Genomic DNA, 14,809 nt, shown 5'->3' on the forward strand with positions numbered 1-14,809 from the left:
GGAGTTGATGAATAAATATGTGTACATGCTAACAAAGAACTGCTAGAGAGAAACAAATCCTGATGCTAAAAGCCCCTTCAATTAATTTACTTACTGAACTTGCTCTCAGGTTTTAGACAACAATGCTGTTGCTCAAATTACTCCAGTGTCTTATAAGGTGTTGTGGTGTCTCCAGATACTCTCCAGTACTTTTCTATTCTTTATTGTTAGAGAAAATACAATTCATAATTCTAATTAAGTCAGCACAATGCATATGTATGAAAATTCTGATTTTTCCAGGTCAAAGCTTTGGGGAAAAAAACCCCAATCCTCCCAAAGTACTATGTACTTTCAATAACAACAAAAATATTCATATGCCTGCAAGCATTAGAGGATAATTTCCCTGGTTTTCCCAGAACATAGGGAAACTGTGAACTTACGTAAGAGGCTACATGTACCTTGGTATTATTGGCTTGTGCGGATTGTGGGGGAGGGAGAAGGATAATACAGCCTTGCTTGTTCTAACAAGATCTAATGTCTTAATGACTTAACACAATTATACTCTTATCCTGCGTATGGCTGTAGTCTCCATTGTTTTAGGTTCCTTTTCTTAAACAATTTTAAACCTTTCCTTTACTAGAGAAGGTAATACCTTTCTGATTACTGTAGCTTGCCTTTTTTTTCCACTCATTTAAGATGGGCCCTTCTATTTCCATGTAGCTTATTTGATTCTCTTCTTACCCTCCAAAATTTAGAGGGAGAACTGATTACTCCTCTGATTCATCATCTTCCTTAGCTACCTTTCCCACAAGTATTGCATTCCCTTTAAGCCTGGTCAGTGATGAGTTTTCCTTCCAGGCCTTTAGGAAAAAATTCCAAGAGGTGGTGAGCTGGTAATTCATCTGTGTAGTGTTTCTTGAATTCATTACTGATTCTATGCTCAGAGTTGCATTTTCAGCTTAGTTGACTGGACTATAAATCAGTTTAATGCATCCAACATTAAAAAGTCTCTTTAATCAGAGTGTGTTAGTATCAAGTTAGTTGCCTTTCACTCATAATGAGTCTTGCACTTTTCAGTTATATTTATAAATTAATTTAAAAAGTGGCTTATGTTCTGTTAGTTCATGTTTTAATTGGCATGTTTTAATTTTATATACAAATCAAACTGCTTGTTGACTCTGGTATTATTTTGCATGAGATTAGAAGAAGGATATGGGGCATTAAAATTATTTGTATTGTCTGTTGGCTCTCCAAAAAAAAATCCGTTGTTTCATTTCTTCTAATCTTCTGGAATGTCCCCAGAGTTCTTAGAGTTACAGAAAGAATAGCTCAATGTGTACAGACTACTCCTCTTTAAATCCTTCTGTAGTTTTAAAAGTATAGTATTTTTTCTTTCCTTATTTGCTCTACACTGAGATGAAAATGTAGGTTAAACATGAAATTGGCAGACTTGTAGATAATACAAAGGCTATCAAAAAATAATATATTTTCCAGAAGACAGAATTAGAACTCTCTTTAAAACAAGTGAAAGGTACTACTAAATATCAGCTTGTAGATCAATATGTTAACTCATAGTAGAATTGAGATGTTTCTTATCCTTAAACATAGTGTCTGTTCTCAGACGTTGAGGAAATGAGCTAAAAGGCAGCTTTTTAAGGCTGAAACCTTGGACAGCAGCACAAAAGACTGCCAGCACTTAGTGTCCTTTCAAAAGGTACTGTGTTCACTGGGGTGATAATGGCATGTCTCTCCTCCTACTTACATCACTTTTTCCCTGTATGAAGTTCTTGGTTTATATTTCCTTTTAGATAATATTCATCTTAACTACCATCTGGATGATTAAATTAAAATCACACAAGACTGCTTTCATATTGTTTTAAAATATGTTATATCTTGACTGTATTGTCACTTCTGTTGTGTGTTTTTTTTCCTGGGAGTTATTTTATCAAGAAAAATACCATTCTTCCAACATAACCACTGGCTAAATTTACCGATAAGTTTTCCTGGGGGCTGTTTGATTTTTCGTTCTTTGCGTTGCTTCTGTACCTTTCCCAAATCTTATTGGAAAAGAATTTGAAATATGGTCTGAATTTGCAAGTTTAATCCTAGCCAAATGATGTTTTGGTTTTGTCTTTTGTTCCACTTAGGGATGGCCTATATCTATCTTCTGGTTATTTATTTTGCAAATTCTTTCTTGTACAAGTTCTTGCAGGCATATTGGAGATAGCTATTGGTCTAGAGGAGAGTGAGCCACATTCACTCCTTCGACAAAGGGAAGGCTGAAGTGCAGACCAAATAGCTGGACTCTGATGAGCTTCCTTCCTGAGCCAGCACATACTGAGAATAGTTTAAGGAGGCCTCCAGAATGTAGGTCTGAGGAAGAATGGGAGAGATTAGAGGATTTCGAATGGGAACTGCATCTTTCAGAAGATTTAGTGGTGTCAGAATGGGAAAAGAACTGAAGTTACTCAAGAGGCTGGAGCTCACAGTTCCTCCATCCGCAAAGTTTCATCGACATAGAGCGGCTTAATTTCTTTCCACTTTGCTCCTTTTTGTTACCAAAGTATAACCAGTGACAAGTGCTTGGAAGTGCTTCCTGAAAGTGCTTCAGTTACACTGTTGAAAGGGCCCCCTCAGTCCGTGACAACCCTAATAAAGCAGACCTCAGATCCATGTGTAGGCATGGTGTGACAGAGCCCATTGCCAGGAATATCTGTTTCCAGAATGGGGACAATTTTTTTTGCCTCCCACAGCATAACTCCCACCTCTCCTCCTCTGCTGCTTGCAACGACATGAGTGCACTGGTGCTTTACAGATTAAAATAATGCACTGCTGATCTGTTGGCAACTAGACATGCCATTCTCTCTTATAATTCTGAGGGCAAAATAATGGATGTGCTTAAAACGGAAAAATACTACACTAAAGAAAACGATGGATTATAATAATTGAACTTTTAAAATAGTATTACTTAACTTTTGTTCTTGCTGCTGTGAAAAAGCATGTTACAGTAGTCATATATTTACAGAAACTGTTTTTGCAGTCTTTTACATATTTCAGATGCCTTTTTAGAGGATGCAATTAGTTGCATTTGCATAAGCAGTTTGAACCTGAGTACATATTGAAAGCCTAATCAAGTTTTGAGGTGAAATTTGAAAGCTTAGTAGGTCACTTGTTTTTCCCTGAATTAAGTTGTCGTAAATGTCGTATGCAATAGATAGTGCTTAAGGTCAGGCTACTTACTATTTAGTGAAATGTTTATTAAATTAATCCAATGCAGAATAAAATCTGGAGGCTAAGTGAGAAGACTAAAAAAATCAGGCCTCTATATGTATAGATTATTTGTTTATTTTTGCGAAAGAATTATTTGTCTTTATAGCACCAAGCAACATATTTATCATAATTACATAGCAATATATTTCCAAATATGAGTACATTGACTACCAGACAGTACATTCATTATCAGTAATTAAGAGAGAGTTTAAATTGTTTCATCCAGTATCTTGTTGAAAAACCAGGACATAGTGGCAAGTTTTCATGTTGGATCAGGGTAATACAAGAATGAAAAGGTCCTAAGTTTATAAATAGCTGAACAGGACTTGTTAGGCAAATGCCTGATGTTTTTAATGGTTGATTGCTTTATAATAATCTGTTATAAACCCCCACAATTTGTTATTACAGGCGCCAATATCTGTAGAAACTGAATTGGGGATATTATCTGTATATTTTATGGTTTATTAAAAAAAAAAAAAAGATAAAAAAAATTAGTGGTAATGCCAAATACTGGAAAGCCAGGAAACACCCAAGTGACATTTTCATTTGCAGTCTTGGAACTCTGGCAAAAGCATGACGTTAGTCTCTAAATGTGAAAATCTGTCTTGTTCACATCTCAAAGGGATAATGCCCTTTGAATGACTGATTCATCCCGATTATTTAAGTCCTGTTGCAACATTATTTGCTATGTGCATTCAAAACTGCTCTGACATCTTATTCCTATAGGTATGCATGTGTGTGTGTAAATGCATATAAACAAACACACATAAGAGTTGTTGAGCCATCTGCAAGTAGGGAAATAAGACATTAGGAATGTAAAGAGTTAAGATGAAGACAGCCATCAAAATATTTTTTATAGTCTATCATTGATTTACCTAGAATTGCCAAAAGAATTTGTAATTTATGTAAAAAGAATCCCAGTATAGTCAGTTAGGGATTGGTTCAGAAATCACTGTCAAGGTCATGTTAATGAATTATGGAAGTATTTTAAATAGTATCCAGGTAAAACCTTTGAAGAATGACTATTATTATGCCTTTTCTTTATTTTGAACCATTTCATGGTTATAGTTGAAGCTTTCTGGTAGATCAGTATGATCCAGTTGGCTGCCAGCCCGCCTGCAGCCTTTCTGCAGTGGATGTGGGACGCAGGTATCTGAGCAGCCAGCTCTGATCCAAGGGCTTCCTGCCATGGCTGTGATGTCCTTGCACATGGCCCTGTTTGCTGCTCCCAGCCTGGCTGAAGGATGGAGCTGGGAGCACATTTCCTGTTGTGACTGCACATCCTGGGATGGTGCAAGGAAGCTGCAGGCTGTCATGCACAGAGGGGAACGGAGTGAGGGGTGTTTATGTTCCTCTTGTCTGTAGTAGCTGCTCTGGTTGAACCTCTCTGGGCTGGTTCACTGGATGTGCAAAACTGATTTTGTCTAATTTTTTTCAGTATGAGTAACTTGCATTAAATAGCTACTTTGTCCTCTGCAGAAGGCAAAATCAAAATAAAGTGTTTTGGATTTGAGAAGTCATTTTGAACTACCTGAAGTATATAGCAAGTGTTATACCATATGCTTTTGGATGGTTAGTATTTATTTTCATCCAAGGGCAAAGGGGATGAATGGGAAGAGGTGCAGACACAACAGAAAGCATGTGTACTAATGTGAATGTTTCTATCAGTTTATGCATTTTTTTATATTTCTGTAATTTTTCTTTACAGCAATAGGAACATATGAAATTGGCTTATGACATGAAACTTTAGTTCAAGTGATGATTACAGGTGCATGTGTAATTGTTCTCCATTAATAATTTAAGATTGTGAAATAGTTCTTCAATCATCTGAGATACCTCATTTCTGTACCTGTATCTTTAATCCATTGTAGAATAATAAAACAATGCATTAAATCAATATATCCACTTCAGATGCATTATAAACACTAGGTACACATTACTTTGGAAGTTAAAATAACTGGAAGTTAAAATCCTCTGTTCAGGGAGAAACCATGTGTACATTCTCTTCTATGCTTGGCATTTGTCTGGCCTGTGTTTGTTCTTGGGCCTCTGTAGTGCCTCTTGCCTTGCTTGCTGGGTGTCCATTTGAAAAAGACTTACAGTTCTTAAGTAATATGTCTCAAAATAGCAACTGTTCTGTGTTTGAAGATGAAAAATTAACATTACTAAGCAAACCCTAAATTGTCTAAGCTGTGTTTTAAAATACATTTTAATGTATTGACAAGTTTTCATTTTTAATATAGATTAAGTTCTGCCCAGTCTTTCATACCTATAATGTGTACTGTTAGAATTTTCCTTGGCAAAATTGCTTACTGATTTGGATTTATCTTATGCTTGGATGATCAGGCAGACACTGAAATCTGTACTGCCTGTTACCTGTGACCAATAAATGTGCTGAGAACTGTATACCAGCTTTTCAAAAAGGGTCCATGCCATCTGGTACTATTACAGTATTGATTTTTTTCATTTTCAAATACTACAGATTGACTTGCCTATGCAGACAGCCAACTTTTTAGGTTTGATAAAATTTTCCTTTGGATGTTTTAGGTAACATAAGTTACAGATACTGCCTTCAATTCTGAAATAACATACTTAAAGCCAATGATTTTAAACTGATTGCTAAAACGGCCAGTAATGTGTCTCACATGTAGTTCAGCCAAGTTTCTCAATCATCCTTTCCCATTTACGGATTATGGGATTTCAGAGTTTGGATGCTCGAAAAGAAAGAACAGATGTCAGTTAATTTCTAATTTTAATGAGAAGGAGGTTTGGAAAAAACCCCAAACAAACCACATACATAAAACACAGAGCAAAATAAGGCTTTTTCTTAATTCAGAAATTAAGAAAAAATTGGGAAGCAACAATTTCTACTTTGCTTTACTTAGTCTGATCAGAAGAACTATCAATTAAGTTCTTGCAGCACGACCTCTCCAGGGATATTGGCCTGGCTTGATGTAATTCCTCTGCAGTCCTTAATGCTTACGCTACCTTCTTTTCCAGCTCTTCCAAACAAAACTGTTTTCAGTTCCTCCACATGTTCAACAGCCAAACTGCCCAGCAAAGATCTTTGTTCTGTGGTTTTAGTGTTTTGGCTGACAGAACAGTGTCACCAATGAATCAAACTGCCCGAGTCTTTGCACAGGGCCTGCACTGATCCTACCGTGGCACTGCTGATGGGACTTCGTGTTTACAGCTGCTGGGCTCTGAATCGGTCATTTAAGGACAGCTATAAAATAGTTTCCTGTTCCTTTCTTCCCTTCATTCCTTCATCTCCTTTCCTCTTCCCAATTACTAGGGTGATTTAATAGTTAATGTTCATATGTGGGGGTGGGTCACTGCTTTTGCCAAAGGAAAGATTTTATCGTTATGTGAAGGGCTCGTGTGGTTTCTGGACAGCATGCACTGACATACCTTGTGCTTGTAGCAGAGGTTTCAAATAATACTGTTGCTGTTAATTGCTATTCTCGGAAGCACAGAAAATACTTAAAATCTAATAACTACCATCTTAAGTAATTATTTTGAAAATAAAAAGAGTTACCAGTTTTCCTGTTTCTGTATTGTGATTTTCTGTTCAGCTGCTTTGTGTTTTGTTTCATTTATCACCATGCCCTCTTTCTTAGCTTGTCTTAGTTGTGGAGAAAAGGAGGAGTGATGTTTTGCCAAAGAAAATAGTTGTTTACTCTAATGTGAGTAGGCTACTGCTGCAGCTGACTTTACTGTTTTGAGAGCTACTAATTAAGCAACATCTTCTGGAATAACATCATTATAAACCAAAAATGCATGAGGACTGAGGATACATTCATGTGTTTTATTGTTTTAATCTTTAAATAGACTTATGAACTGGACATTATTTCATTACCAAAGAGAGGTGGAGGATAAGACTTTTAAGTTCGTTTTCATGCTCTGTAAAGTATCAGTTTACATACAAATACTTGTGAAAGATGAGAATGGTCATTGTTGTACCTTGGTTATCTGTTAACTGAGAAGTAGTCTCTAGTTCACAGTGGTCTCCTATCTTAATTCTTTGGATAAAACTTTCTAGACTTTTCTATGGACAGGAAAGAAGCTAATTAACCATTTCATTTTTCAAAAGAAAATGTTCTTCCTGAAGATGGTGCCATATTAATCGCACCTTTGCCAAAGTAATTTCTAAGAAAGGCTTTAGTTACTATTTCATTCCATTTTTGTGAAAAGTTCCTGACACTGGCAGAGCCTGTGTATGACTCTGTGCTCAGCATAAGCTTATGGTGGTGGAGACTGGTGCCAGATGTCCTGCAAAAATCTCCAGCAGTAGATGAAGTGGACATCCTCGGGTGCAAGTAATCTATTAAAAAGGATTAGTGCTACAGCGGGATCTCTGTGAAGGCACGCAGATTGCTCTATTTAAAGTATAAAGTATATTCCTGAGTGCAGACTTGATTTGGAAGATGAAAAAACACGTCATAAAGTTTATAGTAAAGTAACTACTTTATGCCTGTGAGTGCACATGTAAGAGTCTTTCTCTGAAAAACCCACACTTTACTTCAGAGGTTCAAAATCTGTCTTAAAGCTTGATATTTAGTCCAGACTAACCAACCAGGTGGAAAGGCTTTTGAATATGCTTGTCAAAACAACCATAATGCACCTTTCCCACTGGTGCTGTGACATCACTGTGGACCACTGTTGTGGCTGGCCTGTCGTAATCCTTTAATAAGTAGATGAAAAAATGTTGGTCAGCTGTCTGATTTAGTAATGCTATTAGTCAGCAGCTTGTCACTTACAAGGTTTTACTACATTACCAACCATAGAGAAACAGATTTCTTGTGATCAGTATAATTTTCTGTGTCTGTTTTAATTATTTAACACTGCTGATAGAGTTCATTTAAGTAGGAGACTGGGAAATTTCTTTTGACCTTGGCTGTTATTTTAGAAGAAAATGTTTGATGAGGTCAATTTCTCTCCCATGTCTTACTGTGCTGTGTTATGGTTAATAAGTGTGATATTCCTATAAACCTTTGAGGAAAAAGGTAAAATGACTCCTATTCTTAATGCAATTGCCATTACTGTAAGGAGTGTGATGACCTTATTTCGCTGCCGTTCTATGGTTAATAAAGAAACAGGAAGGAAATTATCAGGAGTCTGTTCATATGCAAATGAAGGAAGATTTCATATTATGTTTTCATATAAAAATTGAAACTAGTTTTGCTCTCTTTGAAGATAGTATGTTTGAAATGCCCATTTATGTTCTTATTTCTTGAGCCAGTATTTTGCTAGATCAACACAGAAATCTAACCCGAAGAAATCTTCTCATGTTTCTTTCCTAAAAATAGATTTTTGTGTATCAGCAGTTAACCAAAAACCACAGAAAGTTTTCATAGGTTCTTGAGCAGCAGCTTAATGCAACTGTGGTGATATTTGACATGTGATGGGGTGCAGTTGTCCCTAGGTCTTAGATGCTTACATTTCAGAGGCAATAGCTTCAACACTGCATTTTTTTGTTTTATATACGATGCTGAATGATACACATTTCCTTCACATATGGTAAAAATACAAATTTGGACCAGGAGGGATGATCACTCTCAAAAACAAAGACGAGTCTTGCAACAAAACACCCCAAATCTCTTGTTTGTAATTGAAAGTTAATCTTCAAATGCCTTCCCTGAGAATTTCAGTCTGTATTTCCAGTTTGGTATTTTGGCAAGTGTCTCACACAAGTTCCAGCTGGGAGGCACATTTCCTGAGGAAACTGAGTAGAATGTAGGCGTTAAAAACATAGCCTGGAAGGCCAGGCCCAGAACTGTGTGGAATTCAGTTGGAGGTTTCCATTGATAACTAGGCCTTACTTTGATCTTCTGATTTGAGAAATGAGGGAAAGAACCACAGCTTTCTCTCTCCTCCTGTAGGAAAGCATCCTGTATCAGTTACCTGAGCTACAAAAGCTGCCATTCAGAAATGCCTATCAATATTTAACTGTTAAATGTCTTAACTAGAAGTCCATGTTGTAAAGTTTCAGAACTGGTCTGCTCTGATGACACACAAGCAAGTGGCTCTGGGGGGCTTTACCAGTGGGACTTGCAGCATGCTGAGGCACAGTGCCAGGTGAAGTCCTGCACTGGAGAAGACGTGCCTCTGTTTCCTTCTCCGCTCTCATTTCCATGAATTAGTATCTCAGCCCCACGTATATATTTTATTTTGGGACCTCTGCCTCTTTTACTCTTTGCCTTTCTAAGTTCCTCTCTTCTGTACTTTAGCACATCACCCAAACCTGAACTCTTCACCCGTAATTCTGTAGAAATCTGGCTTGTCTTGTCACTGCTCCTCCTTCTCCATGAGGAAGTGGTGGTTCTGCAGCACTCCTGTGTTCCTTCAGCAGATGTTCTGAGATGAACGTGCTTTGATGCTCTCTGGTGATAACTGCCTCTGCAGGTGGTTTAGCTGAGCTGCCAGAGAAGTTAAACCAGTGTTTTTAATGTCATTACTATGCAGGTATGAATGAGTCAGGAAGAAGGAACTACTTTTTATTTATATATGGGTAAGACGAAACTTGTTTTTCTTTTTCCCATTCCTGTGTTCTTCAAAGAGTGGTGAAGCTTGTTGTGACAAAAGAAATTCAGGTAGTATTTTATATAATTATTGCCTGTTCTTGGTTTAAATATCCAGCTCATGAGAGTAAGGAGACGGTGCATATAAGCAATATTTCTAAGAGATATTTGCTTTTGGTTTATCTGGTCAGGATTTGACAGTATGATATAGAAAAATCCTGAATTATCTGCAAAAACTAAATCCTCTGGGAAATCTGAGGCTCTTGCTATTTACTTATCTAAATGTGTATAACTGTCTTGTTATCAGTTACCCTGCATTAATTTCTTGGTTTAGTTTAGTCTATGCAACTGCAAGTGTTTTGTGTTTTGAAACGTGGAGGACCTAGCATAAAGGCATTGAAGGGGCTTTGTGGTTTTTACCATTAGGCCCTTGATTTTTCCAGTAAATAAATACAGGCAACTTGTAGTTATAAAGTATATTAAACTAAAATTGAAGTAGGTTGTGTGAAACTATAAAGTATGACAAAATTAAAATAATATGATGAACATAATTTGCTAGTTCCTGATTTCAGTGCATGTTGTGCAGATATTTTGTTTCACTGTCCTGGAGTAGGTCAAGGTCTCACTTGGTTATGTGATCCAGAAAGAATCTGGGAATCTCTCGTAGGTATTTAGTTAGGATTGAGTTAGTACATCAAATTAAGTTCTCTAACAAGCATAATGAAAAAACCTTAGGTAGAACTTAAAAGTGGTATCAAAATGCTTAACTCAGCAATTATCTTTACTTAATACATCCTTTTTATGGAAGTGAATTACGTTTCCTGTGTCAGCTCTGTATAGCCAGTCCAGTAATGAATTTTTAACATTTACATTCATAAAAGAGGCTGCTAAATTTAAAAAATTAACCAAATACAGAAAGCTATAAAGATACTGAAAGTAAAAACCATTCCCTCTACCTTGCAGAACCTGCCTCGATGTGCTTAGCATGACTCAGTAATGCCCGTTTTTGCTGAATAAGCATCTTATCAGAGTCAAGTGCTTGTTCTTCATGACAGTGCAGCGAGGAGGTAATTCCACGTGATCATTCTCTTGCAGGACAAGACTAACTAGACAACTGGGGTTATTTTAGGATTTTGCTTAGGCATAAGTACTGTGTGAGGCTAGAGAAGAACTGCATCCAGAAACATCAAACAAAGCAGAACTGACTACTTCAGACTGCGCCGTTTTGGTGATTGAAATATTTTAGAATTTGTTTCCTTTGTAGTATCAGAATTTTCTTCAATTTACTGTATAAATGATGGGGAAATTTGTAATAGTTATCACCTACTGGTGCTGCTCATGAATTCCTTCCTCACCTCCTGCATATCAAGCCTTGGTCTCTGCCTTCCCTGAGCTAGAATTCTGCAATTTTCCACTCTTAGTTAAGACATAGAATTTAGAGGAGATCTCATGATGTTAGCAGATTCATTTGAGATTTGGATTATCTGGGGGAGGGTCTCTGGGAAGGGGAGTCTGGGGGCTAAAGCTACTCAACCTTCTCAAACTGTGCTGTGCACAGAATCTGCAAGGGCGCTGGATTTGGAGATGTGGGTTAGAGTGGTACAGAAGGGGTTTAATCCCTGTGTGTTTAATCCCTTACTTCCCTACTGTTACTCTGTCTTTTACTCTGGATATCAGCAACTCCCTTTTTACCAGTCTTTTCTTCCTAAGTACATCCTATACTGGTTATTCCATGTATATTCTTGATAATCAGAGTAAGTTTCATCAAACTGTTGGAATTACTCTTTTTTACTGTTGTGTGAGAAGTATCTGAACCTCTGTTTTCAGAAGATAGGAATGGTTAGTTACATACATAACTACTGATGCAATGGTGATATGAAAATTCTCCTGGCCAAATGTAGAGAGCTGATCTCATCTGCTCTTTGCTCAAGCGCCTGATGTAGTCTAGGCAAAATCTTTAGGGAATTTAGCTAGAAATACATTTATTTGTTGTGCAAGTGATAACTACAGTGTAAAGATTCTTTTTTTTTTTAAAGAATCTTTTAAAAATTTTTTAAAACCAAATTCTGTCACAAAATTCTTGCAAAAAAATTCTTGAGCACAACCAACTTGAGTAAGAACAGGACTACATATGTCTGTTTACAGAAACCATATTCTGTCAAAATCAAATCTCTTGTCCAAAGCATAGTGAGATTAGGGGACTTTTATTTTTAGTATGAGGGTAATGATTACATACTTTTTTTCTTTCTGCCTCTTTCTTCAAGCATGGCAGTTGGAAATGGGTTTCTCTATGTTTTTCCTAAAGAGTCAGGTCTGAGAACTCCTGACCTGAATATCATTTAATGGAATATGAGAAATGTCCTTAGTAGTAGGTAACAATAGAGGAGCTGTCTGTAATTTGCCGTATTTATCCCTGAGTACCTGTATGTACAGTATCACAGGCACCTTTTGCTTAGTACACCTTTAATGAAGTTGGGTTTGATTCTTCAAGGGACATGAAGTAAGCTCTGTAATCCAGTGTTAGGCAGACAGGAAAGGCATTAGCAGTCATGCTCAGAATAATTTTTCTTCTACAGTTCAGTAAGCTTCTTATTGAAGTATTCAGCAGTAGAAAGAAAAGCTGTGGAACCTACATTACAGGGCAGAAACTAACGAGTAATTACATGAGATTGTTAAGATTAGTGAGTTAAAACTCTTGTGCTCTGTACAGGCTATAGCTGGGCAAGACAAAACCACATTTATGTCTTAGAAAATAGAATACCTCTAAGAATCCAAGGTTTTGTGTTTTTTTAATGTATCCTCGTGTTCTATTTAAGACTTCAGTGCTTTGCACCACTGTAGTGAAATGAGCAAAGAATGAAAAGATATTTTGAATTGGCTTAAACCAAATCTCTGCATAACACTTCTGTCAAAAGTGTATTATTTCTTGTGTTGTTCACTGCTGCCATGTAGATCTTATTTGTTGTTGTTTTTTTTTTTAAGATATTTCTCTAGTGTTCTTTTATTCTACTCTGTGTGATTTCCTTTTTTTTTTTTTGGTTGTTTTTTTTTTTTACTTACCTAATTTTAGTTTAATTTCAGAACCATGCATTGTGTGCAGTTTTGGGCAATGCAATATAAGAAAGATATTAAACCATAAGTGTCCAAAGGAGGGCAATGAAGATGGTGAAGGGCCTTGAGGGGAAGCCGTGTGTAGGAGTGGCTGAGGTCACTTGGTCTGTTCAACCTGGAGAAGAGGAGAGTGAGGCAGACATCACTGCAGTTACAACTTCCTTGTGAGCGGAAGAGAAAGAGCAGGCACTGATCTCTTCTCTGTGGTGACCAGTGACAGGATCCAAGGGAACGGCCTGAAGATGTGTCAGGGGAGGTTTAGGTTGGATATTGGAGAGGTTCTTTGCCCAGAGGGTGGTTGGGTGCTGGAACAGGCTCCCCAGGGCAGTGGTCACAGCACCAAACCTGCCAGGGTTCAAGAAGTATTCGGACGATGCTCTTGGTCCTGTGCAGGGCCAGGAGTTGAACTCGATGATCTTTGTGGCTCCCTTCCAGCTCGTCATACTCTGATTCAGTGATGTTTGTGCATGTATGCCTTGCTGCAGTTCTGGATGTGGGAGGTGTGTGACAGCATGAAATCCTGCCTGGGTTTCTATGCTGTGTATCAGAATGCTGCCATCTCAGAGGAAATACCAGCATTTAATGTACTGTCTTGATACCAGTCAGCAGCAGCTCCTGGGGACCTCCTTCAGGCCTTGTGTTATAGGCTTGTCTGGAGAAAGAGGACATTGCTGAGTGCTGATCCTGGTTTGTGCACACCTCACAGTGGTTTCTGTTTCTCCCTCAGATATGCAAAGTTGCTCCCATGTGTAATTCGCTCATAATTGCAGATCCGACTAGTAAAAGTGAACTCTCCCACTGGATTTCTTTTTAGCTGTACCTAAAATATGTTGTTCAGTGAGAAAGGCAAATCAATAGAATTTCTTAAAAATTGGGGGTTTTTTAGAGAACTTCAGCAGTTATGCTGTCAAAGCCTGCATTTGGAACAGTAGGACACTATTTTTGTAGTGTGGTTTTTAATTTATTCTTTCTCATTGAGCATAGTGGATCAGGAGATGTAATAGAATGCAGCTTGTCTTATGTTTTACAGAATAAGTGGAAGAAAACCAGTAGAGCTGTATATGGAATTAGATAGTTTTCTCATTCTTTCTGTACCTCCTTTTAAAAAGAACCCAAACAAACCAAACTAAAAAACAACTATTTTAGATACGAGTTATCCTGTGTGCTTATTTAGTTGCTTGCAATTTTCTGGGGGAATAAATCCACATATGTTACCAGTTTTAAATATTTTTATTAGTAAGAGAACAAAAGCTTGATTTTTGCTAACTGAAAAATCAATTTTGTTATTTATAATACTCATTCTTCTTTTTATTATTTAATGTTTTTAAAAAATCTTCTGAGTGTCTTGCCTGGATTGTAAAGAAAATAACTTGGAGTCACTTTTGAGACTGAAGATGCTTGTATTTGATTGTTTATATAAAATAGAGTTTATCACATGAATCTAGTCAGTGTAGGTAAAAGTTTATTACACTTAGTTTCGATAGTACAAAGTATTATCTAAGGTCATTCCCTTCATTGTTCCCTTTGTTTGCTTAAGCAGTTTGCCATTCATTAATGATTTGCTAGAAACATTAAAAATGTGACTCCACTAACTAAATGTAAATAATTTAATTTTCCTAATGTATTTATAATGTATTGAGCATGTTGGCAGTTTCAGCAACACTTCAGTGGCATTCTCTCTTCATTGGCAATCCACTTTATAGGCATGATCAAGTTTTCCAGAGAAGCTGATGATCCAGCATGAGAGGTGAAGGCCATTAGATTCCTCAGGGAGAGTTTCCAGGGATGGCTTGTGTTGCAGGCCAGTCTCAAAGCACAAACATAGTACCCAGTGAACTGGTCATAGATCAACAGCTGGGGAAGAAGATGCTGCTTCCACACCTCCTTGCAGCTTCCTTGGTTGTCAGAGCTCACAGGGAAGGCAGTAG

At 37.2% G+C, this 14,809-nt stretch overlaps 1 protein-coding gene across 5 annotated transcripts in view; it reads left to right on the top strand.

The window, feature by feature from the left end:
- CAMSAP2 (calmodulin regulated spectrin associated protein family member 2) overlaps positions 1-14,809 on the top strand; it is an 80,765-nt gene that overhangs the window by 22,929 nt on the left and 43,027 nt on the right. The window contains exon 1 of one of the 5 annotated variants that reach the window (XM_027880418.1): positions 4,804-4,821. The exons of the other annotated variants lie outside the window; for them this stretch is intronic. Within the exon in view, the coding sequence (XP_027736219.1) occupies positions 4,819-4,821 (3 nt within the window). The 5' untranslated portion in view covers positions 4,804-4,818. Of the gene's footprint in view, positions 1-4,803; positions 4,822-14,809 lie in introns of those variants that run through there. 5 annotated transcript variants of the gene reach the window in all.

The sequence above is a fragment of the Empidonax traillii genome, unplaced genomic scaffold (genome assembly GCF_003031625.1).
Source record: "Empidonax traillii isolate 1590-97213 ecotype Southwest subspecies unplaced genomic scaffold, ASM303162v1 scaffold69:size3087049, whole genome shotgun sequence".
NCBI classification, from domain to species: Eukaryota; Metazoa; Chordata; class Aves; order Passeriformes; family Tyrannidae; genus Empidonax; species Empidonax traillii.